Source organism: Lepisma saccharinum, chromosome 1 (genome assembly GCF_977018435.1).
Source record: "Lepisma saccharinum chromosome 1, izLepSacc3.1, whole genome shotgun sequence".
NCBI classification, from domain to species: Eukaryota; Metazoa; Arthropoda; class Insecta; order Zygentoma; family Lepismatidae; genus Lepisma; species Lepisma saccharinum.
This window is the reverse complement of record NC_139229.1, coordinates 157,066,829-157,088,356: the sequence shown is the minus strand read 5'-3', so window position 1 is coordinate 157,088,356 and position 21,528 is coordinate 157,066,829. Positions and strand designations below refer to the sequence as shown.

At 39.2% G+C, this 21,528-nt stretch overlaps 1 protein-coding gene across 5 annotated transcripts in view; it reads left to right on the top strand.

The window, feature by feature from the left end:
• Positions 1–21,528, top strand: part of LOC146002935 (lachesin-like) — a 638,337-nt gene that overhangs the window by 550,932 nt on the left and 65,877 nt on the right. For all 5 annotated transcript variants that reach the window (XM_083141112.1, XM_083141096.1, XM_083141100.1 and 2 more), the window contains 3 exons: positions 9,441–9,626; positions 16,442–16,634; positions 18,004–18,132. In XM_083141112.1, the coding sequence (XP_082997238.1) occupies positions 9,441–9,626; positions 16,442–16,634; positions 18,004–18,132 (508 nt within the window). The remainder of the gene's footprint in view (positions 1–9,440; positions 9,627–16,441; positions 16,635–18,003; positions 18,133–21,528) is intronic.

The following is a 21,528-nucleotide window of genomic DNA, read 5'->3' as shown; positions in this document are numbered from 1 at the left end:
CAGTTCAAGGAAAGACGAAGAGTTGGTAGAGACCTTTGAAAGAAAGATATTACGAAGAATATTGGGACCAGTATGTGAGAATGGAAAATGGAGAAAGCGATTTAATAAGGAGCTCTACGACTTATATCAAGAACCAACAGTTATTGGTGTAATTAAGGCGGCTAGATTAAGATGGGCAGGTCATGTGATGCGCATGAGTGATAGTGACCCTGCAAAGAGAGTGATGTTGGATAGCCCAGGTGGACAAAGGAAACGAGGAAGGCCTAAATTAAGATGGGTGGATGGAGTGGATGAGGATGTTCGGAAGCTCCAGTATAGAAATTGGAAAGTTGTGGCGAAAGGTAGAGATAGATGGAGACAAATCACAGAGGAGGCCAAGGTTCATCAGTGGACTGTAGCGCCATAAGAAGAAGAAGAAGTAAAAGAGATGAAATTCTTAAGTTAACGAAATCTTATTGCAAGAATGGATGGTCACAAAAGATCTGCTGGCGTACAAGAGAAGACAGGCAGAATTAAGCATTACGGATGAGTTACTGTATTGGGGTCGGAGACTGGTGGTTCCCAAAGGAGTGCGAAATTACATTATTCAGAGAACCCATGAAGATCATTGTGGTATTGTAAAAATGAAAGTAATGCTCAGAGAGAGATACTGGTGGCCAGGAATAGATGAGGCTATTGAAGAGTATGTAAAAAATGTGAAGTTTGTGTATCAGTCAAGCCAAATACAAGTGCTAGGAACTATAGTGCATGGATTGAATGCAGACATCCGTGGGAAAGGATGCATATGGATTTTTTTGTGTATTGAAGCATTACTTATATTATAATAGTTGACGCCTACAGCAAATTGGTAGATTGTGATAGAGTTTCATCTACTTCAAGAAGTAAAGCGTTATCTAATCAAACATTTTGCTATTTTCGGGCTTCCAAAGTGTATTGTAGTGGATAATGGTCAGAATTCAGAATTTAAAACATTCTGTGATGACCGAAACGTCAATTTGTACCATTCTCCTGCGTACCATCCTGAAAGCAATGGTCAGGTCGAGCGCTACGTGCAGACAGTGAAAACAAAGCTAGACTGTGCTGTACGGGAGCAATTGAATAAGAATACGCATGCCAACGTTGAAGAATTATTGCAGAGAGTATTTGTGGCTTTGAGAAGCGAATATGACGCATCAGTTGACAAAACGCCACAGCAAATGATATTTTCCTACATTGTCGGGAATAAATTTGATGCCCAAATGGAATAAATAATAGATCAAATCTCCGAAAGGGATAAAGCAGAAACAGATGAAAAGGTGAACCAAAGAGGCGATTTTGTATGGGTTATGTTACCATTTAAGGACAAGAAGAATGCTATGAGGTATGTCAAGGGAAAAATTATAGCACGGGAAACCAAAGTTACATGGCTGGTGAATGTTGAAAGTAGAAACCGGGCGTGCATGAAGATCAGTTGAAGTGGATACAAGACAAGAAAGATATATATAATTTTGGAAGTCAGAAGAAGGAGGAGGATAATGATGAACGAATTCATAGACCAGATACAGGTCAACACAGCGGATCAGTTTTCTGCGATGAAGACTTATTCATTACAGGAAAAAGTGGAAGCAATGGCAGTTGTTCTGTGGCGCCGGAAGCTTCTACGCCAGATGACAAACCGTCTACATCGTATTTGGATGATTCCTGCAGTCCACATCAGCGACAACAGCAGCATCAGTGTAGGGGGTCCTGTCGACAGAGAAAACCGCCTGACAGACTGAAATATAACTAAGTCAAATAAGGAAGAGGGGGAATGTTCAGTGTGCATAATATATGAATCGATATTCAATTGTTTGAGAAGTTAATGTTTAATGAGATCGTGTGTTCAGCCATCTTAGAAGTGGTCTTGTAAGGAAATAGCTCTATTCTCTTTTTTTGTTCTTTGTTCAACGGATTCTTTTTCGTTTTCCTGAATTTAATATTCAAGTAATAGATAGTAAAATAAATACATCCCCAACTCGATTCGACAGGGCAGGGGATATTAACTGCTCTGTCGAATCGAGTTGGGGATGTATTTATTTTACTATCTATTGTTTGGTTTAGTATTAAATTGTTGTAATTTTGTATTTGTCGTGTTAATCTTTATATTATGAAGTACCTACGTGTGTGAATCATTTAACCTCTGCGTACATACACAACAATAACAAAAGGAGCCATACAAAATATATTTGGTGGGGCATTTTTTTTTCATTTTTGTCGATTTTGCAATCATAGAAATTTATTGTATTTTTAAGAATTTTAAAATATTATCTTGCTTTTTTATGTTTCTACTAAAGAAGGGATAATTCTTACTGTTCTTGTTTATTTTCTTTAAAAAAGCAACCCTCTTGTTTCTTCGTTCTTTGGATCCAGGAAACGTGGTAAATCTTTTCTTCTGGAACAATGGAACATAGTGAAAAAATGACAAGTGACTTAAAAAACGTTCATGGGAAAGTGGGACAGGCAGTAGTTAAGAAAATGATTCTGGTTTTGAACAAAGGTTTCATAATATGTTACGATCAATTGCTGATGTTTTTTTGTCTGGAGAAAATTTTCCTGCCCTAGAACTAGCAACAGATTTGCAAGTTGGTGGCACACTATACTTTAAGTACGCTCCTTTAGTAGTGGTGGAGATAGAAACGAGCTTTTCAATATTCAAGTCTTTACTAAGAGACAATTGACAGTCACTTTGCTTTGACAACCTATATATGGTATTAGTAGAGCATTTCAGTACACGACTGGTGAAATGAACATGTGCCGACCTCTGTGGTCAGCACAGCGCGCTATGATGACAGGGGTTCCGGATTGGAAACCAGGCCTTGGCATGGGTGTACTTGTGGGTGTATCTTCATCAATTTCATCAGATCATCACTCATCCTCATCTTCGCGATTAGTGATAGGAAAACGAAGTAAAATGAACCACATCCACAACAACGAAAACGTATAGGTTTGTTTTAAAAAAGCTTTTTGAAAATTTTAGAGATATCTTTTTGGTGTTTTTAGGGCATTATTTGCATTTTTATAAAGCATATTCTGGTATCTGATTGTGCATTATTTCCCTAGTCCTAATCATTAGTTAATTTTGACTTTACTTACGTAAAATTACATAGATTGTGTATGCAAATAATGCGGTTTCGTCTCTATGCCTCCAAATAGGAAGTTGGGGGAGTGAAAAATACTCAATGTTATTTCAATCAAAGCGATAAAAATCTCCAATTTCAATATCTCCGAACGGGTGTCAATTTTGTGGAAATTGCTCCTTCTTCAGCAACGTTATGAAAATTCGCGGCCAGAAGGTTAGGAGAATTAGGTCGAACTTTCTTTCCCCTTTCACCTTTGGTACAATAACACTCCCGCCCTCTGGACGAATTAGTCGGCGCTAAGAGTGATGAAGTGGGGGAGGAGAGGGCGAGAATGAGGAAGAGCTCAAGAACACAGAGGGGAATTTTCCGGGAGACCCCAGCGAAGGGAAGATGCTCCGATGGTTATGTGTGGGGAGAGAGAACAGTGTTGCAGTCTAATTCATACAACGTTGCCAGTGTTGACAGGTTTATTGTTACAGTACAACCAGCTGTACTTCCCGTCTTCGATGGTATAAGAGCGCTGGTTAAATTCAAGGATACTCTCATTCTGACTGGTTCTCCAGTCCGTCTGGTGTGATGTTTGGAAACCACACTTAATAACAGCCAATAACGTCGGCTATAGCCTCCGTTGATTAATGACGTTGCAGCCTAGCCGCGTGCGTGTGAGTGCTGCATAGGACCATTTTTGCTTGTTCGTACCCTTTTGAGTCTCACACCCTCGAGCGTATTCAAGGGAATATCATTTTAATGTGACGATAATCATATATATGTAGTAGTTGGTAGTTTCAGCCTACAATCATATATTTCATTTTCATTTATTACTTTGTGTCAGTGAGATAAACAGAATTACATTTTAGCATGGAGATGATGACTATGTTTACTCAAGCTCCCATTTAGCTACTTCATTCATGATCCATATTTGAGGTCCCACTATCACAGACAAATTACGCTTATATGCATACTACTGGGCTTCGAGTGCATACCGCCCGTTTTACCTGTTCGAGAGTTACTCGTACAAACAAAGAAGCTCTCAATTCCGTAAGCCATCCAGCGTCGTCCGTGCGAACTATTTTGCACTCCGAGCGAAATCCTCTCCCTGCCGCACGCTATTTGTGCCAGGAAGCTAAACTGTCCATTTCAACGTGCCAGTAGTCGCATTGACGGCGTGGAGGTTGAGCATCACACACTCTCTGTCTTGACCATAGCGGAGGTGATGTGATCAACACCAAGTTCCGGCAACCTTCATTCTCTCCACAGAGGAGACCTCCAGGTAACAATTCATTGGACGATGAATGAGCCCCAAGCTCGCTTTATGGAGGAGATTGTCTGGAAAATTCCAACCTGAGATCACCCACTCCGGGAATCAAACCCGGGTCTTCTGCTTGGCAATCAGTCGCCATAGGGATTCCCATTGAACTGCGCCGACCCTGCTCAGCTTATGCTTTAGCCTTTGTAGCACGTTGCTGAATCTTGAGCTCAGACACTGACGGTTCCTCGCAGTCGTAATATTTTTGGTGTGCTTGCAACACTGAAAAACGAAGGACCAGCAAAGTGGCTCGAACAGAGTAGCTGGTTAGTGAATCTCTCATTCAGAAATGCTGTTCGTTAAGACTCGCTCCTCTGTTCTCAATTATTTGGCAAGTTATTGGTTCCTAATATGATGAGATGAGGTGGGCGGATTCTCTCTCGAAACTACAAAGAGGCCCGACGGAAGTCATTGCAAGAATCAAAGTTCTAAAGCAAAGAGGGAGAGAGAGAGAGGGGGAGAGAAAAAAAATTGGCCACTTGGAAATGAACTCCCTTAACTGTGATGGCCAATCGTCTTTTGCTGAGAGTTTGATACGGGAAAGTAAAAGGGGCCGAAGTCAGACTTTCTGAGTTCCATTTCAATGCTGATGTCTTCCTCAAGTTTCGACAGAAGATTTCTAGATGTGCAGAAGGGAAGCAGTCAAACTAAGTCCTCGCGAGGAATGAGGAGGGGAGGAGCCCGTAGAGACCCAAATGAAATGGTGGGCATCTTTCCCTCCGAGATCAGATGCTTGGTATGGAGGGTTGGGGGGAAGGTGAGATGAACTTGGGTGGAGCATGACTTCTTTTCAGTTTCGTGCGGTGTGGCCCTTCGAAGGGATTTTTTTTGGAATCTAATACGTGATGCTGAGAAGGTCCGAGAGTTACAGCAAGAGAGCGATACATTTTGGGATATGAAAATGGTAATTTACTTTCATAAGCATGCACAGTGTTATTAATGACACCTCTGGCCGATTCAGCATACAAGCAAATCTGTCTATTTACTTTCGTTCTTCCAATACTCCTCTCTTCCTTCTTCCATTTTTAACATTTCACTTTGCTTACATCTTCTCTGTTGCTCCACTGCCTATTTACTTCACTACTATGTTTTAATCCTGTCCTCTTCTTCTAACACCCTCTGCTCATTTCTGTCTTCCTTTTCTGGTCCATCACTCTCTCCTTCTACTACGTTCCAATACTCCCTTCTTTTCCTCGCACTCTCCAATCTTCTACATCTCTGTCGTTGTTCAAGTACCTCATAGAGGGCTACTATGTTCCGATCTTGCACCTTTCTTCTATATTATCTGCTTCTTTCATCTATATTCCGTCTTCTCTTTGATGTTTCCCTAATACTTGTGTATTGTGTTCACTATTTATTTCGTTCGACTCTCTTCTCTCTACTACCTGATCTTACCGTCAACATCTTTGTACTTACTTTAACTTACTTCCCACCCAGTGTGCAGTGTACGAATTCGTTGGGAGTCGTTCTACCCTTATCCTCTTCACATGCCCAAAACACTTCCATTCTCCTCTTCAGCTTCACTACCACCATTCTTTATCAAATCTCCTCATTCCATATTCTGGCTCTTCAGCTATTTCCTGCTATGCTCCTTAAACATCTGATCTCCACTGTCTGCATCTTGCTCTTGCATTTTCACCTTCTCGTCTACTTATACTTCTGATATATTTTTAACCTTTCAGCTCTGTGCTTCCTTTGCATTCCTGCCTTCATATATTCTTGTTATTAAAACTTACAGTGAGACTCTTCTCCACTGACTTTCATTCCAAGTTACTGAATTTCACTATGCTTAACGAATGGCCTGTGTCGGTTGATTCGAGAGCCTACGCGCCCTCTCGCCAATAGCGCTATTTACTAATCATGCATATTCCTTCAAAAAAAAATATTCAAGTACTATTCCACTGGATGAAGTTTTGGGTAGCAGAGGAAATAGTAAACTTAAATCGTTGCATTTTGTGTGATGTAAACTCAAAACCCAAAAACTTTACTAAATTTCTGAAAACTCAATAATTTCACATGACTTTAAATTCTTTTTATAATTCTAACAGTTCGCCTGTTAAAAAATATTGACCCCAGTAAAATGCTGTAGTCGGTTTTTTTTGGTCATGTAAACTATAAAAATTTAATCAATTTATTCTTTACGATTAACCACTGATCGCATCAAAATGTTAGGAGAACCCTTCGAAAATGTTTGCACACTACCGCTGGCAAACACATGGAGTTTAATAAAATTTTGTTCTTGGACTTGACATTACCACAACCACAGCTTCTTCCTATTACAACATGAGCTTCCTTCCATATAGTATATATGCAGATTCAATTCCGCGAAAAGTCGCATGTCACCTCATTTTCCATAAAGAATATATCTGCAGAGGTAAGCGTAGGAGAGGATGAAAAGGACACAACAGAACATAGAGAAATATTTCATATGCAATTTTCTCTCGAATTTCAACTTCTTCGCCTTCTAGTAATTTGGCGGAATGAGAAAATTGTGGGTCGGTGCTTTCTCCTTTAAAGTGACGAGGGAAGACAGGCGGACGAATGGAAGGGGGAGGGGGAAGCCATAACGCCAAATGCATCCGTGAATTAAATAACGTTTCTTAAGGGAAGGGACAGGAAGCGTTTGCATATTCTTTCATCTTCCCCTCTTCAGATAAAGTTACCGGCGGGAAGGCTTCTGTGCGCAGTAGAGCGTCGCAAAGTGGTAAGGGGAATGGACTTTTCGGAAGGCCTTGAATATTAACCTCTCTTCTACATATGTATTGGAAACAGTAGTGTTCTGAGCTAACGAGGCATTGACGCCATTAGCATAGTTAGCATAATCTTTGATTGGGTTGTAGAGGGCTAGGAAGTAATTTTTGTTTGGCTATACTCCGTTCGAAATTGAGTAAACATTGAAGCGAATTGTCGCACAGTGTTCTCTCGTTGAAAGTACCTCTTGCTGCACATCGTCTTTTTGCTGCAATGCCCTCTTGTTGCCAGTGCTCTCTCTGACACAGTGTTCTCTTGATGCCAGTGCCTTCCTTTGACACAGTGTTTTCTTGTTCCCAGTGTCCTATTGTGACACAGTGTGCTCTTGATGCCAGTGCCTTCCTTTGACACAGTGTTTTCTTGTTGCCAGTGTCCTATTGTGGCACAGTGTGCTCTTGTTGTCTGTGTCCTCTTGCGGCACAGTGCCCTCTTGTGACAGTATATTCTTGTTGCCAGATGTTCTCTTGATAATGCAAGATGTAAACTCTGCCTCCAATCATCCTGAAATCTAAAATCCAAAATTTCATAAATATTATAACAAGGCAATTTTATATTAGTGAATCTGATCTACTGGCTTTCAAAACTATAAACTACAACTTACCGTGTTATCTTTTCAAGATTCACTTGATTTAAATCTTGTTTTCCTAGTACTACACAACAATAATTCTCCAGAATTTGCTCTACATGAGAACTTTGGTTCGAAGAGAGTCGATGGAAATGTGAAATACTAAGAGTGAGAATAATGTTTGTAGCTGCATCCGCTATTGAGTTATAATTTTGGCTATCCTTTCCATGCTTGTGTAGGAGAGTTAACCTTACAAAGTGGATCTATGTTTGAATTGATTGATTGGATTGTTGTTTTAAGCCCACTTTATGCACAGATAGGCTAATCGTTACTGGACCTACAATTTAAAGTTAGATACGAACCACTATGCTTCCACCGCGTATCGAAATCCGGAAATGGATCTATGAGTAGAAATACTTTTATGGATGCCCATCAGTAAGGCCCTTCACTGGGATCCAATGACACCTATTGCTCGTTGTAATACTCCCTGAGAATCGAAAGTTCGACCACTAAGGGCCTCCTTCCCACTTTCACAGGTGATCTCTCCAGCTGTGGAACATCTTTCTGAAACTCGCTCGCTCGCCGAGCAGTGTAGTGGCGACAATTTATTAGAATACGAAAGGTTTTCAGTTCAATTCCAAATTATATGATAAGTTTATCGAAAAGGATTTACGTCTCTAAAATCGAGCCGAATCCATGACTTTTAAAATGACAATTGAAGCTATAGCAAATTTGTTTAACTATGCCTTATTCAAGCTTAACAATAGGTTGACTGAATGATTATGTATAAATAGACTGAACGTACTTGTATTCTTTAATGCAGAAATATTTGTGTGCATTTAATAAGTATCTTAGTACATTGTCTTAAACATTGTTTCAAGACTGGAGACAATGTCGAGACTTCTCCTTCAAGACTGAAAATAAAACGAGACTAAGTATTTGGAATCAAGACAACAACTAGACTGGGAATTATAAATTGATACAACAAATAGGTTGATGATTAGAAATTCAGACGACAATTGATTGAATATTACCTTTCGAGACTACAACTAGGATGAGAACCAGATATCGATACGACAATGACTGAGGATTAGAAATCTAGACAACAGATAGATTGAGGATTAGAAATTGACATAATAACGCTAGGTTGAGGATTAGAAACTGTGACGACATCTAGGATGAGGACTAGACATTGTCACAACTAGGTTGAGGATAAGATATCGAGATTACAACGGACTAAGCATTTGATATCGAGATGACAACTAAACTGAACATTATATGTAGAGTCGGCAACGAATGAGGATTTCAAAATTGTGACGACAACTAGTGTAAAGTTTAGAAATGAAACGACAAATAGACTGAGGATTAGAAATCGGGACCAGACTAAGAACAAGACATATATTTATTTGTAAATCGATACAAGAAGGAGACAGGCTCTCTGTACCGTACGAGACTAGACTGTGGTAAATCTAATTTCAATCAGTTTTATCACTAGCTTTCCCTATCTGAAGAAATATTAATAGTAGAGTTTTAGAATTAGAAAATTAATACATGTTTATCCTGTACAGTGGAGCCACAATGGATTAAAGACAATAATCGAACAGAACAATAGACTAATATATATTGATTTTCCAGGTGCACACAAGGAGCATGCTAAAAGGTTAGAATAACTGCCAGTTACCGATGTTTCATCCTGTGTTGCACTTTGATGTCTTTGCAGGTGGCGTGGATAAAGGCCGACACGAAGGCCATCTTGGCCATTCACGAGCACGTGATCACCAACAACGCGCGCCTCTCGGTCACACACAACGACTTCAACACGTGGACCCTGAACATCAAGAGCGTGAGGAGGGAAGACCGGGGCCAATACATGTGCCAGGTGAACACGGATCCCATGAAGAGCCAGGTGAGATTGCTTTGTCTTTTTCTTGTTATGTGATGCTCATGTGTAGCAACACTCTTTGGTGAAACCACGTTGAAAGCTTCTTGCACGCGCTTGTCACACTCACAAGGGCTTGGCACGATAACTGTTGGCCACGCAGAAAGCTCACAATCAGCAGGCTGTTGCATCCTTTTGCGGATGTTCATTATGTTGCTCGCCGCCTCGGTGACTGACCGCGTTGAGTGGTCTTCTCGCGATCTCGGCACAAAGAAGGACGAATATTTTCATGTCTCTTCCTTTCTTCCATCTTCTGTTTCTCTCTCATCCTTTCTTTTCATATATCTTATTCTGTTCTTTTTTCTTTCTACCATTCTTCGTTTACCTTCTTCCTTTTATATGTCTTCTTCTATATGTCTTTCTTTCTTTCTACATTTTCTTCATTACTCTTCTTCTCTGCATATGTCCACCTTTCTTCAGTTCTTCCTCAGTTCCTCAATCTCTTCTCCTTCTCTCTCTTTTTCCTTGTTCTGTCGTTCTCCTCTGCATAATTCTTCACTATATCTAAATTAATCTGATAATTCTTCAAGTAGACTTATTTGGTTAGGCTAAAACTTTTCACGGTGGGCTAGAGCTCCCCCAGAAGTGACGCCTCTGGCAATGTATGTTTCCTTCATCATTTTCAACTTATCATTATTTAGTCTCATAACCACGAATAGTTGAAAAAAGCAGAAAACAGACTAAAATAAGATAGTTACAAATATATGTAATTCTTGTTATTTATTTTGTAGTCATTGTTTATTCTTATGTGGGATACGGAAGCGATTGAACGTTCCAATCACAGGACACATAGGATTTCAAAGCATGACATCTGACTTTACAGTGTTAATCAATGATCCCATACGCCTGTTCACATTTCTGTAATGCGAGGCGACCACAACTCATGGATCACACTATAAAATGACCTGTCATTGCCCTGTTAAGTTCAGCTGCTGTGGAGGGCGTCGGGGCTATCCTGAAGGAAGTTATACCCCGCTATGAAGGTCCTAAGAGCCAAGAAGAGCTCTGAAGTTTTCTACCTCCATGACTTCCTGATGGGATACTAAACGTCAAAGTTCTCCCTCAGAAGGCTTCGCTCCCAAGAACCCATTGTTCATCCACTTCCCTCCTTAGGCCTCCAGAAACTTCTTTGAAATACGTTCATAAGAGGATTTTTCTACCACGAGTCTAAGCCTCCATAAACATCTCCCTTCCACCCCCCTCGACACCCTCCCCCTGGAAACAGAGCATTACGTTTGTCCTTCCGGCAAGATACTCGGAACACAATGCAGCGATCTGAGGTCCCCGGCGTCTTTCGACTCCAAGTGCGAGCGCTTAATTCCACGTTCCTAATACAGAGGGCACTGGTGTCAACGAATACGGCGGAAATGCATTGTGGGAATGTCGGCACAATATGCGCTCTTGGAGTACACTGAAAATAGAGGAGAATTCTAGCTGCAAGTTCTCTAGCGTCAGGATCAGCAATGTGTGATGAGCGAAAGTGAGCTATACGAAATTCTCGCTTCCCTACAACACATTATGTGTGTTGCCTAAGTCTACGGCGATAAGTGAATTTAGTAGCAGATTTTCAATGGCGACTTAATCTAGGTGTCCCATTTTTATTGACGGTGACTGTACGAGTGCTCTGTGGCTTATAATTATTTTTACCAAAAAAGAAATGAATGTCTGAAATAAGATTGTGGTTATTTTCCCCGTGGGACAAAAGTAACGATAGGACACTCTTTATAAGTAGTTCAAGACCATATTATTCGAAGCGAAATTGACGTAAGAAGTTGCCAGTGGTTGAGAGGATTTTCTATCCTTACCCTCCTTCGTACTAACTTTGTTGAGGATTTGAAAGGAGAAATTACCCATCTCTTCAGAATGATCACTCACGAAATACTGAGGTGGGCATTGTTCTGTTATTTTAATGTCTCTTTGCCGACCTCCATGACGGAGTAGTTAGCACAGTGCACTACGACGGCAGTGGTCCCGGGTTCGAATGCCACCGTGGGCATGGGTGTTCTTTGTGACTGTCCCTGCATCAAATTTCATCATATCATATTTCATTCTCATCTTCGCGATTAGCCAAAAGTGGCAGAAAAGCGAAGTAGAATAAACCAAATCAGTGTTCAGTTCCGTTTTTGTATTGATTATCGCATTTTCTTTCTGATAGTGACTTTTGACCGACCCTGTATTTACGATAAGTTTAATGCAAACCAAAAAATGTAATAATGATCGGGATAACCCCGCAAGGTGGGTCAGCCCCTTCTTAGTGGGCCACTCCAGTACACTCTGAGGTATTCCCACCCTTGAATGCACTTTGAATATACCACCCACACAAGGCTGGCAAGGTGTTGTTTCGAGAAATGCTATTTGGAGGAAGGGCACTGGAGATCTTTTTTTTAAAAAAAAACCTTGGCCAATACCGGCTGGAAAGAGCATCAAAAGCAGAATTTTAGCGATTCTCGTAATAGGGGGGATGCAGTCAGTCGTCACCCGAGATATCAGATGAAGTGTAATGCATTTTGTTTACATAGAGGCTTTTGCATCGTAATCCACCCGTCGACTGCGCAAACCAAATTTGCATAACTTTGTTCCGTTGATTCTATTTTCCCTTCCATGCGACATCGCAACCTCTATACCCTTTCTGGTGGGGAGAGGCCCTCCCAGCGGACATGTATACACAAAAGCAGACGTACACGAGAGGACGCCGTGTCCATTAAGAGGCCACTTTGACAGAATCTGTTCCATTCAGTCGTCCAAGCCTCAAGGACTTAAAGCGGAAACTGTCGAAGATATTTTTAGCGTTCGGAAATGACACCGCTCGCGCAAGAGTTCATGAAATTCCGACGGAATGACCAGCGCTGGAGGGCAAGGAAACACATTATTGTGAATTTCAAAATGCTTCTTATTTTTTTCTGATTGTGACTTTTGACCTACCCTGTACTTACAATATAACAGTTGTGTAGAAGTGGTCACTTTCACTAAAAGAAGTTGAAAAGTTTCAAACAAAAAGTATCCAAGAAAATATTTAAACACAAGAGACATAAATAACAGTAGATGAATTATTATTATTATTTATTATTAGAGTAGTATTCAATCAGAAGTCATTCTAACTAGGCTGCGGATTGGACACAGTCGTCTCACCCATGGTCACTTGCAGCAAGGGTTGGACCCCCCAATGTGCTGTGTCTTTTAATATTCCCAACTGTTTATTGTGCCTGTTGGTAGATGACGACAATGTTTTAAGTAATGTTTTTTTGGCTTTGTGAGAGGACAGGCTGTTTTCTACTGTGTGTTAGAAAGTTTTTTAGTGTATTCTTATCGTTTGAACCTTGCATTTTTATTCTTTCTCAAGGTACTTTTTACACTCCTTTTTAAACTCTCAGGTAAGAATTGTAGATAAGGGGATATTTCCCCGTATACATCGAAGGGTGGAAAATAACCATATGTGCCGATGCATGCAAACATTTTAATTCATCATCATCATCAATCAGAAAAAGTCTTGAAGAGGGTAGCAGCGATAAAAGAGGACAAATCCTTATTAGGAAACCTAGTGGTAACAGGCTGATATGATCCATATTTTTATGTGACGTCACAACTTTAAAATATGTCACTGATATATTATACTTTTATGAAAGGACACGTAAATGTTGTGTTATTATATGTAATATTGCACCTTGTTTGCAATGTATATCTTTTGTTTAATTTTTATTGTATTTTATGCTCAATTATTAGTAGTTTCATGTATCTTCATGTTTGCGAGAGTGCACTATGTGAATTTGTTTTTCTAAACATGTGTAGATGTCAGTTTTGTTGATAGTATCCTTTTGTAGATAGTGAGTGATTCATCTGTACTTGAATCTGTGTTCTCGAAAATAGTATAAAAGCGAGGATATCGCGTAACAAATAACACACTTTCGCCACGGATCGACGAAGCTTTTAAACTTAAAAAGAACTCCTCGGTGTTGTGCATACATCTTGGTATGGTAGTTCGGGGCGCAAGCTAGGCCTATGCGACCATAGATACGCCGATAGCCATGCATTGATGCTATGCACAATACTGCAACCATTCTACGTTAAATAATAAAGCTAGCCTAAGAATTAATTTGGACAAAGAGGCTAAAAAGCAAATATTGGCTCGGTTATTATTGCATAACTCTTGGTGTGGTAGTTCGGGGCGCAAGCTAGATCTATGTGATCATAGGCATGCCGATAGCCACGAATTGTGTTTATGCGTCTTAGTTGAGTCAATTCATCGTCAAAGCGAAATCCTCGCCTTCGTCTCAAGCATATTCGCATTATAATTGCCATAAATAAAGAATAAAACCTTTTAGTTTATCTACTGCAGCAATGTGGTTTTATTTCTCTGTGCTGTGAATATTGTCTTTGCCTAACACTATCCCTGTACCTGAGAGGAGTCTGTGTACTTCACCGAGTCACATTGTTCACCGCTGATTATTATTAAGTTATTATTAATAAATATAATTATACGTTTAATAGTATAATCATACAGGGCATAAACGTATCAAGGCTTGTAGGAGAATTAGCGGACAACATTGATATAGATCTAAAGGAAGCTGGGAAGGAAATAGATGGTCATTTGCTCTCCATCGTATATGTAACAAATTATTTCCTCTATGCCAAAGGCTCAAGTTTCGCTCCTATGTCAGGTCACGAAACACTAGATCGTTGCCCCACAGAGACCAAGTGAATTCCAAAAGTAGATTTGGTGAAATGCCGTTCTCCTACCTAGCAGAGGTAACCTGAAATTTACTCCTAGCAAATCCCAAATTCAGTACCAGCAAAGCGCAGTACTGCCATCTGGTGTTTCAGTGTTTCAATATTTTATATACATACATATTTATTAGGGGTGTAGCACACGTATATAAGATTTTTACTGTTCGTCTCACAAATACTGTAGCTATATTCCTATTTTCGTTCTTCCCATCTTAACACTGTTCTTGTTTCACTTAAATCATACATTTATCCGGTTATCTTTCACTTCTTACTTTATAAGGATCTTTGAATTTATTGCCAAGTGTTAAACCTATTGTTTAAGAATTTTACTAATTTTTTATGATAATTCATGCAGTGTAGTACATGAAATATTTCCTACGTAAAAATTTTAGTGAAAAATGCAGGCTCGACCAGATTCGAAACTGGGTCTTCTGACATACCGTGCCATTGCTCTACCAACAGTTCTACCTAGCCAGATCTGGCTTCGTCTGATTTTACGTTTACGCTGTTCTACCGGTGATGAATTGTGTCCTTCATTGATACCGCAACGCCCTCTGTTACATTTGAAACAGTGATGACGTCAAAGGTGCTTAGTTTCTCTCAGCGTGTGACTTGGTACACACAGTGGCAGCAAAAGATCAGGCGAAACAGAGTTTGGCAACTCAGTATGTTAGCAAGAGACCTTGATTCCGGTCCTGGTCTGGCCTGAATTTCTCGCTGAAATTCTGCATAGTATATATTGTGTGGGTGTCAAACCATAAGGGGGCCTCCCCGATGGCGCAGTGGTAGCGTCCTCGCCTTGTAATCAAGGGGTTCCGGGTTCGATACCCGGTGGAGGCACATAGTGGTTCGGATTCCACTTTAAACTGTAGTTCCAGTTCCGATTAGCCTTACTGTGCATAAAGTGGACTTAAAACAACAAGTCAACAATTCAAACCATAAGGTGAGTGGAAATTCCAGTAACTACTCTTGAAGTAGTGGGATACTAGACATAACTTGGCAACAAGAAGGGGGAGCACAGTAACCAAATTGACGAACCCCCCTTATTTATTTATTTCTTATTTATTTACCTCTTATTTTGTATGGCAGAGATTAAGGATCATGCCTTGTCTTACATTCAGCCATATTATACAAAACGTTCATAATGTTATATAATATACCTTCATAATTTGGTTCACATATAAACATAGAAAAATAATGAACATACATACATAAACCTTTCACATCATACAAACCACAGTAAGAAAATAATAATTAGAAAAATTATCCTGAAACTTTTCTAACTTTAGAAGCGTCCCCGGCGACCACCCAGCGTCGAATGACATGGGTACCTGCGGGAAACCCTGGGGGTAAAGGCGGTCAGGGGCGTGATGCTAATCACTTCACCCCCACTCACGACCGGATCAAGAAAGTGTGGGGGTTACCCCCACACCCCTATACGCCTTCATGGTGTGGTGCTAAGCACAGGGGAGCACTTTACCTTTTTTATATACAAAACATACATAAAGGTCTATATACATAGCAGGCCATAATAAACATTTCCTTTTCGTCTTAATCAACTCATAAAGATCCCTATTGCATTTGATTTTCTCATTTCACGTAAGAGTGCACTCCAGTCCCTAACCACTGATACAGTTAAAGATCTACCGAAAAATGCAGTTCTATGAGCTTTAATTGTTAAAACATTAGAGCTTTTTGATCTTGGATTTGATAATTCAGGGTATTCTATGAAAGCAATCTGTCAGAGAGCATATTCTCTTTCAAATACAACTATGTCTATATATAAGTATTAAGACATTTGCTTATATTGCTTAAAATATTTATTGTAAGCCGTAACTGTGACTAATAGATTTTAAACAATAATAAAAACATTCAATACTTGAGAAATATATTAAGAAAATACGTAAATTGCAAGATTATTTATTAAGAAACGTTGTTTGCCTAGATGTGCACGACTCCACTTTGTGTGCACATTGTAATTAGCATATTAGCTTATTTTTCTCTCGGAAACCTTTTAGCAAAAATGTAGTGAAAATAAGGAAGTAAGTGTTCCGTTGCAGACGGCGTTCCTGGAAGTGGTGATTCCCCCAGATATCATCTACGAAGAAACGTCGGGGGACATAATGGTTCCTGAGGGAGGATCCGCGAAGCTCATCTGCAAGGCGAGAGGGTACCCGAAGCCCCGCATCGTGTGGAGAAGGGAAGATAAGGCGGAGATCATTCTGAGGGGAGGCCCAGCATCCAAGACCAGGGGTAAGAGCAGTCTTCTATTAAGGTCCATTTGCATATAAGTCAGTAGAAAAGTCTATGGGGGCTAAATGCAATATCACCACACTCTGTGTTATTGCGTCACGGATATCTTACGGAACAGTGACTTATAATGTAAGAGTTACTTGGTTGTGGTACAGTCAACAGCATAACTTGTAGCTCGCACATGCTCTCCATGGTGGACAAATTATGAGATTCTTATTGTTTACTGTAATCTTTGGCCTAATAGTGATGACGTCAAAATCTATTGATGTACCTTAATTTCTGCATCCTGCTGTCCTGACAATTATGACGGGATTTTCTTATTGCAAAATGAAATGCGAGGAGGATGAATTATTATTGTTTTTAACAATATATATAGTATTTTATATATAATATGTGTACTTGTACAGTATTTTGAAAATAAAAGAACGAGTATCGCGTATTATATAGATGGGCGTGAATATACAAATATGGCTAAATTTCTTGAAACTTAGATTTGTTTTTATTAAGTAGAGAATAAAGAAAATTTCCCGTAAGCAGAGTGACATCTTGTGCATTCTGTGGAGTTTCATGTTAATATTTTCATGTGTGTTTCATGTAAAGCACGTGCCATGATTTGTCAAGTAAATTCTGCGCTCTTATAGGCAAGCAAGCCCAATTGAACTATCAGTATGTATAAATGTACATTTATACATCTATGTAGTTTAGTTATTCTTATATGGGTAATTTGAATTTTGTTGTGGTTCGGTAAAAGATAAAGCTCACTTTATCAGTAATTTATTTGTAAATACGCTATAATCAAGGTTACAGATAATTATAGATGAAATACTACAATTTCACTACAATTGATGTTATATATTGTTCACTATTATTGTGAAAATCAATTACACAATTAATTTTCTCAGTAATGTTATATTGATATTACATTGTTTGAGCTTAAGAATTATAACTGTGATCTTGGCTATATTTTATTACAATTAAATAAATGTCTGTCGATGGAAATTTGTTCTTTTCCACACGAAATGGGACTTGTTTAGTTCCTCCTAACAACCTGGAGTCCAATGAAAATAAATTTCTGCAGTGGTGTGTTTCTGCTGTCCACTTCAAATTTCAGCTGTGCATCGAAATTCATCATTCACAAAATTCAGTGTAAGAATTTTATAAAATCAACAACATATAAGTAAAGGATAGGTTCATGTTCTGAAAGAATATTGTAAACCTTTAATTTATTTATCACAACTTAAGACCTGTACTTTTTTTTTATCTAGATGATCTAATTATGATGAATATTCCGATGTTATTTTACTTCTACTATAGAAGAATGGACATAATATCTTAGCGATGATCTGAGTAACTAGAGATTTTCTTCCAGTGTCTTCAGTAGAAGGAGAGATGTTGTCTTTAACCAAAGTCACCCGATCTGAGATGGGAGCCTACCTATGCATTGCCGCCAATGGGGTTCCACCGCCAGTTAGCAAAAGAATGATGGTTCATGTCCACTGTAAGTAGTTATTTTCCTACTTTGTACTTTGCAGATATTGTAGTGTTGTAGACAATTGAGAAAGTCGAATGTTTCATATTTTTTTAAGGCACTTGTATTTGTCACATTTACATCAAAAGCTATTTCTGTCTGTATTCACCACCATAGTAAAGGTACCTGTAATTACAGCAAGCAAACTCTGTAGACTATCGAAGAAATGCTCCTGCGCATGCTCAGTGAAACAAAAACGACCCGCAAATGTGTTTCTAGACTGAATTGGCCTCTGAGTAGAAGCGGCTGCTCACAAGGATGATACGGACGCCGCACTATCGTGTGCAACCACAAATGAACGGACTGACATCTACATATACACTTTTCACATTGTATAAATTACAATTATTTCGTTGGTTACAGATGGTTAGTTAGTCGGTTTTGTTAATTATTTTTCCTACGATAGCTAATTGTGAAGCTTGCAGGCCGCTGTGTGGGGATACGATACTCCGTCCTCCACGCGCATGTGGTGTATTTATCTACAAGTATTCCCTGGTGAGGCAAATAGGAAAAAATAACCACTAGCAGAAGCTGGAGAGCTACAAACAATGTAGAGTTGCTATAAGCACTAACGTTAACATAAGGGGGAAATTATCGATATTAGAAAAAACAAATCATTCGGTGTTCCATATCCTTATTCACATATGACATTAGCGAAGAGTAATAAATAACGTAAGGTAACTGAACCCAATATGACCTAGTACCCAATGTGGCCTATTTGCTGTTTCCAAGTAGTTACATGGTTAATTCAACAAATTACGTTAGTATGTCATTTAGACTGTCTGAATGACGTCATTGAAGCTGTTGGCTGTACCTACAGTACAGTAACTTGAAGACACAGAAGCGAAATAGCTGAACCTCCTGATTGTGTTATACGTGATCTAATATTACGTATGGATGTTATTACTTACTACATCTTCCAAGTGATATAAGTGTTTATATTTCTAGTATATATTATGATAGTTCATAATTTGTACTTTACAACAATTAACTTAGTTTAGATTTTAATCTAAAGTACTGTTTATGACGACGGAAAGAAGAACGCTTTGTAAGGGGTACCCAATATGGCCTACATAGGAATATGTCGTGTAAAACATGCGCAAAGGTGACATTTGTTACTCTTACGTTCACGTAGTGTGTGTGGAACTCACTTATTTGACCAGTCTGTGACGTGTAAACCATGGTCTTCTGGTAAGAAATTGTGACATGTCACTCCCTTGTTTATTGGTTTGTGGGGCCTCCCCTGTGGAGCAGTGGTGTAATCAAGGGGTCTCGGGTTCGATGCCCGACACTAGGCCATATTGGGTACATGTGTATCCAATATGGCCTAAACGTAACTTTTTAATAAAATCTTCCCTGCACCCATGTTATTATTTGGAATTAGCTCCAATTTTCAGTAAACGTCCAGAAATGTTCCCTCTTTTTAATCTTACCAGTAGATTTATTTTTCTGACTTTGTACACGACTTGAAAATATTGCAAACCTTAGTTAGGCCATATTGAATTCAGGTACATTAATTTTCAATGAGGAGAAATAGTATCTGTGACTATTTTTTTAGACTCCTGTTGCTTGCCAAGTGGTAACCTACATGTGTTGTTTTTACTGTTTTATGTGTCCAGCGGAAAGTACATTTCAACTAAAATAAAGTAGTCCTACATCATGTAGATTTAAAATATTACTAAAAATTCCTGAAAATTTGTCAACTTTCATTATTTTCTTAAGCGAGAAAACTCTAAGACTAACTCTGCTAGCATTCTTTATTTTTCTTCTATCTTTCGTGATATTTAACAGTAATATTAAGAATAGGTGCAAACTTGTAAAACATGATATTCGAGTAACTCGAATATCACAGTTTTTTCTGACGTTGCATGTTAAATAAATTCGAAATTCAAAACTCACATTAGCTGACGGAATTTGTTATCTATTGACCTTCCAGTTTGGTTCACCAGGAGCCGCCACTGTTTGAGATCGAGAACGAACAGGTATTTTTAACTCGAGAGAACACGAGCCTTCTTCAAAGCTTACCAGTGTACCGAGTATCGTTTCGTGCCAGTTCAATCCCTAACGAACGGGATATGTGTTCAGTTATTTTCAGATCGCTCAGCATGTCAACAAAGTGAACGTGCAATGCAATTCCCAAATCGATATGCCTGGTCCGAAGGAAAACAAAAGAATGCACAATTTTGTGTCTGTGTTGCAGACGTACTCTTCTATTGTTTAGCTCATTCCTTGGCTAGCTCCTAGCCGCGACGTCACGCTCTGGAAACGGAAGTCCCCTGACGTTACGAGCAATAAATGCTAAGCATAAAAGTTCCAGCTCGATTTTCAATTTGAAGCCAGTGACGTGACATATATGACTGGCAACTCTTCCTCGCACTCCTCAACTGTCCCTGAGCGCCGTTAAACTGAATGACACAGTCTGCCAACTTTCCTACTTGACATATTTTACACCAAAAAAGAGGGCAAGTGGTATTCCTTGTGCTTGAAGATAACGAGGTGATATCCATAAGTTCTCGGAGTAGCAAAAAATCACTAAGAAGAATTTGTATTTTCTTATTTGGCGTTCCTTTTCTGTATCTTTAGGGACAATGGACGATAAGGATCAAAAATGATTACATGAAATTCATGAAGGGGCACTCATTAATTTGGCGATAATGAGACCTCTCACTATCAAAAGGCCATTGAGAATATGTGTTCGCATTGCATTGGTGATCTATACAAGCTGTAAAATAATAATCTGTGATAGACTGTGAGAGACAGTGCCTGTACAAGAGTTATCGTGTTTCAAGTTCAAAATTCACTCCATACAGTTTGATTCCAACACAATTTTGCTTCCGAGTGTACAGTGACGATAGTTGACAAATTATCCATCACCATATCCATTCCTAAAGTCAAATTTTAAAAATCAAAGTAAAACTTTTATGATTAAGCGCATCAGTACAATTCTACAGAGTGAACCAAAAGTAGGTGGACAGCATGCATCAGTATTTAAATTTGCTATTATGGGTTCTCTGAACTAGCTGAAAAGAAAAAAGATTCAATTTAAATAACTTTAGTTTAATATATTATAACACAAGCACCATTGTTATAGCATAACCCTAACACAAATCGTAGGCCACCTACTGTCTTAGTACTTAGAAACACACAAAATGTAAGAGAAGTATTCATAAAAATGGCAATGGAGACTATATATACCCTTAGTTTTGCCTCCAACTGTACGCCGAATCAAACTATTACAATGAAAAGAGTACCTGTTATCCTCCGCAGAAACTTGAGAAGCAAACCCGCCATTACAAGGTCCACCCGACCCCCTTCATCTTTGCAACCTCATCTGTTGAGATCTTATTGGAATTCCTGCTTTGCAGG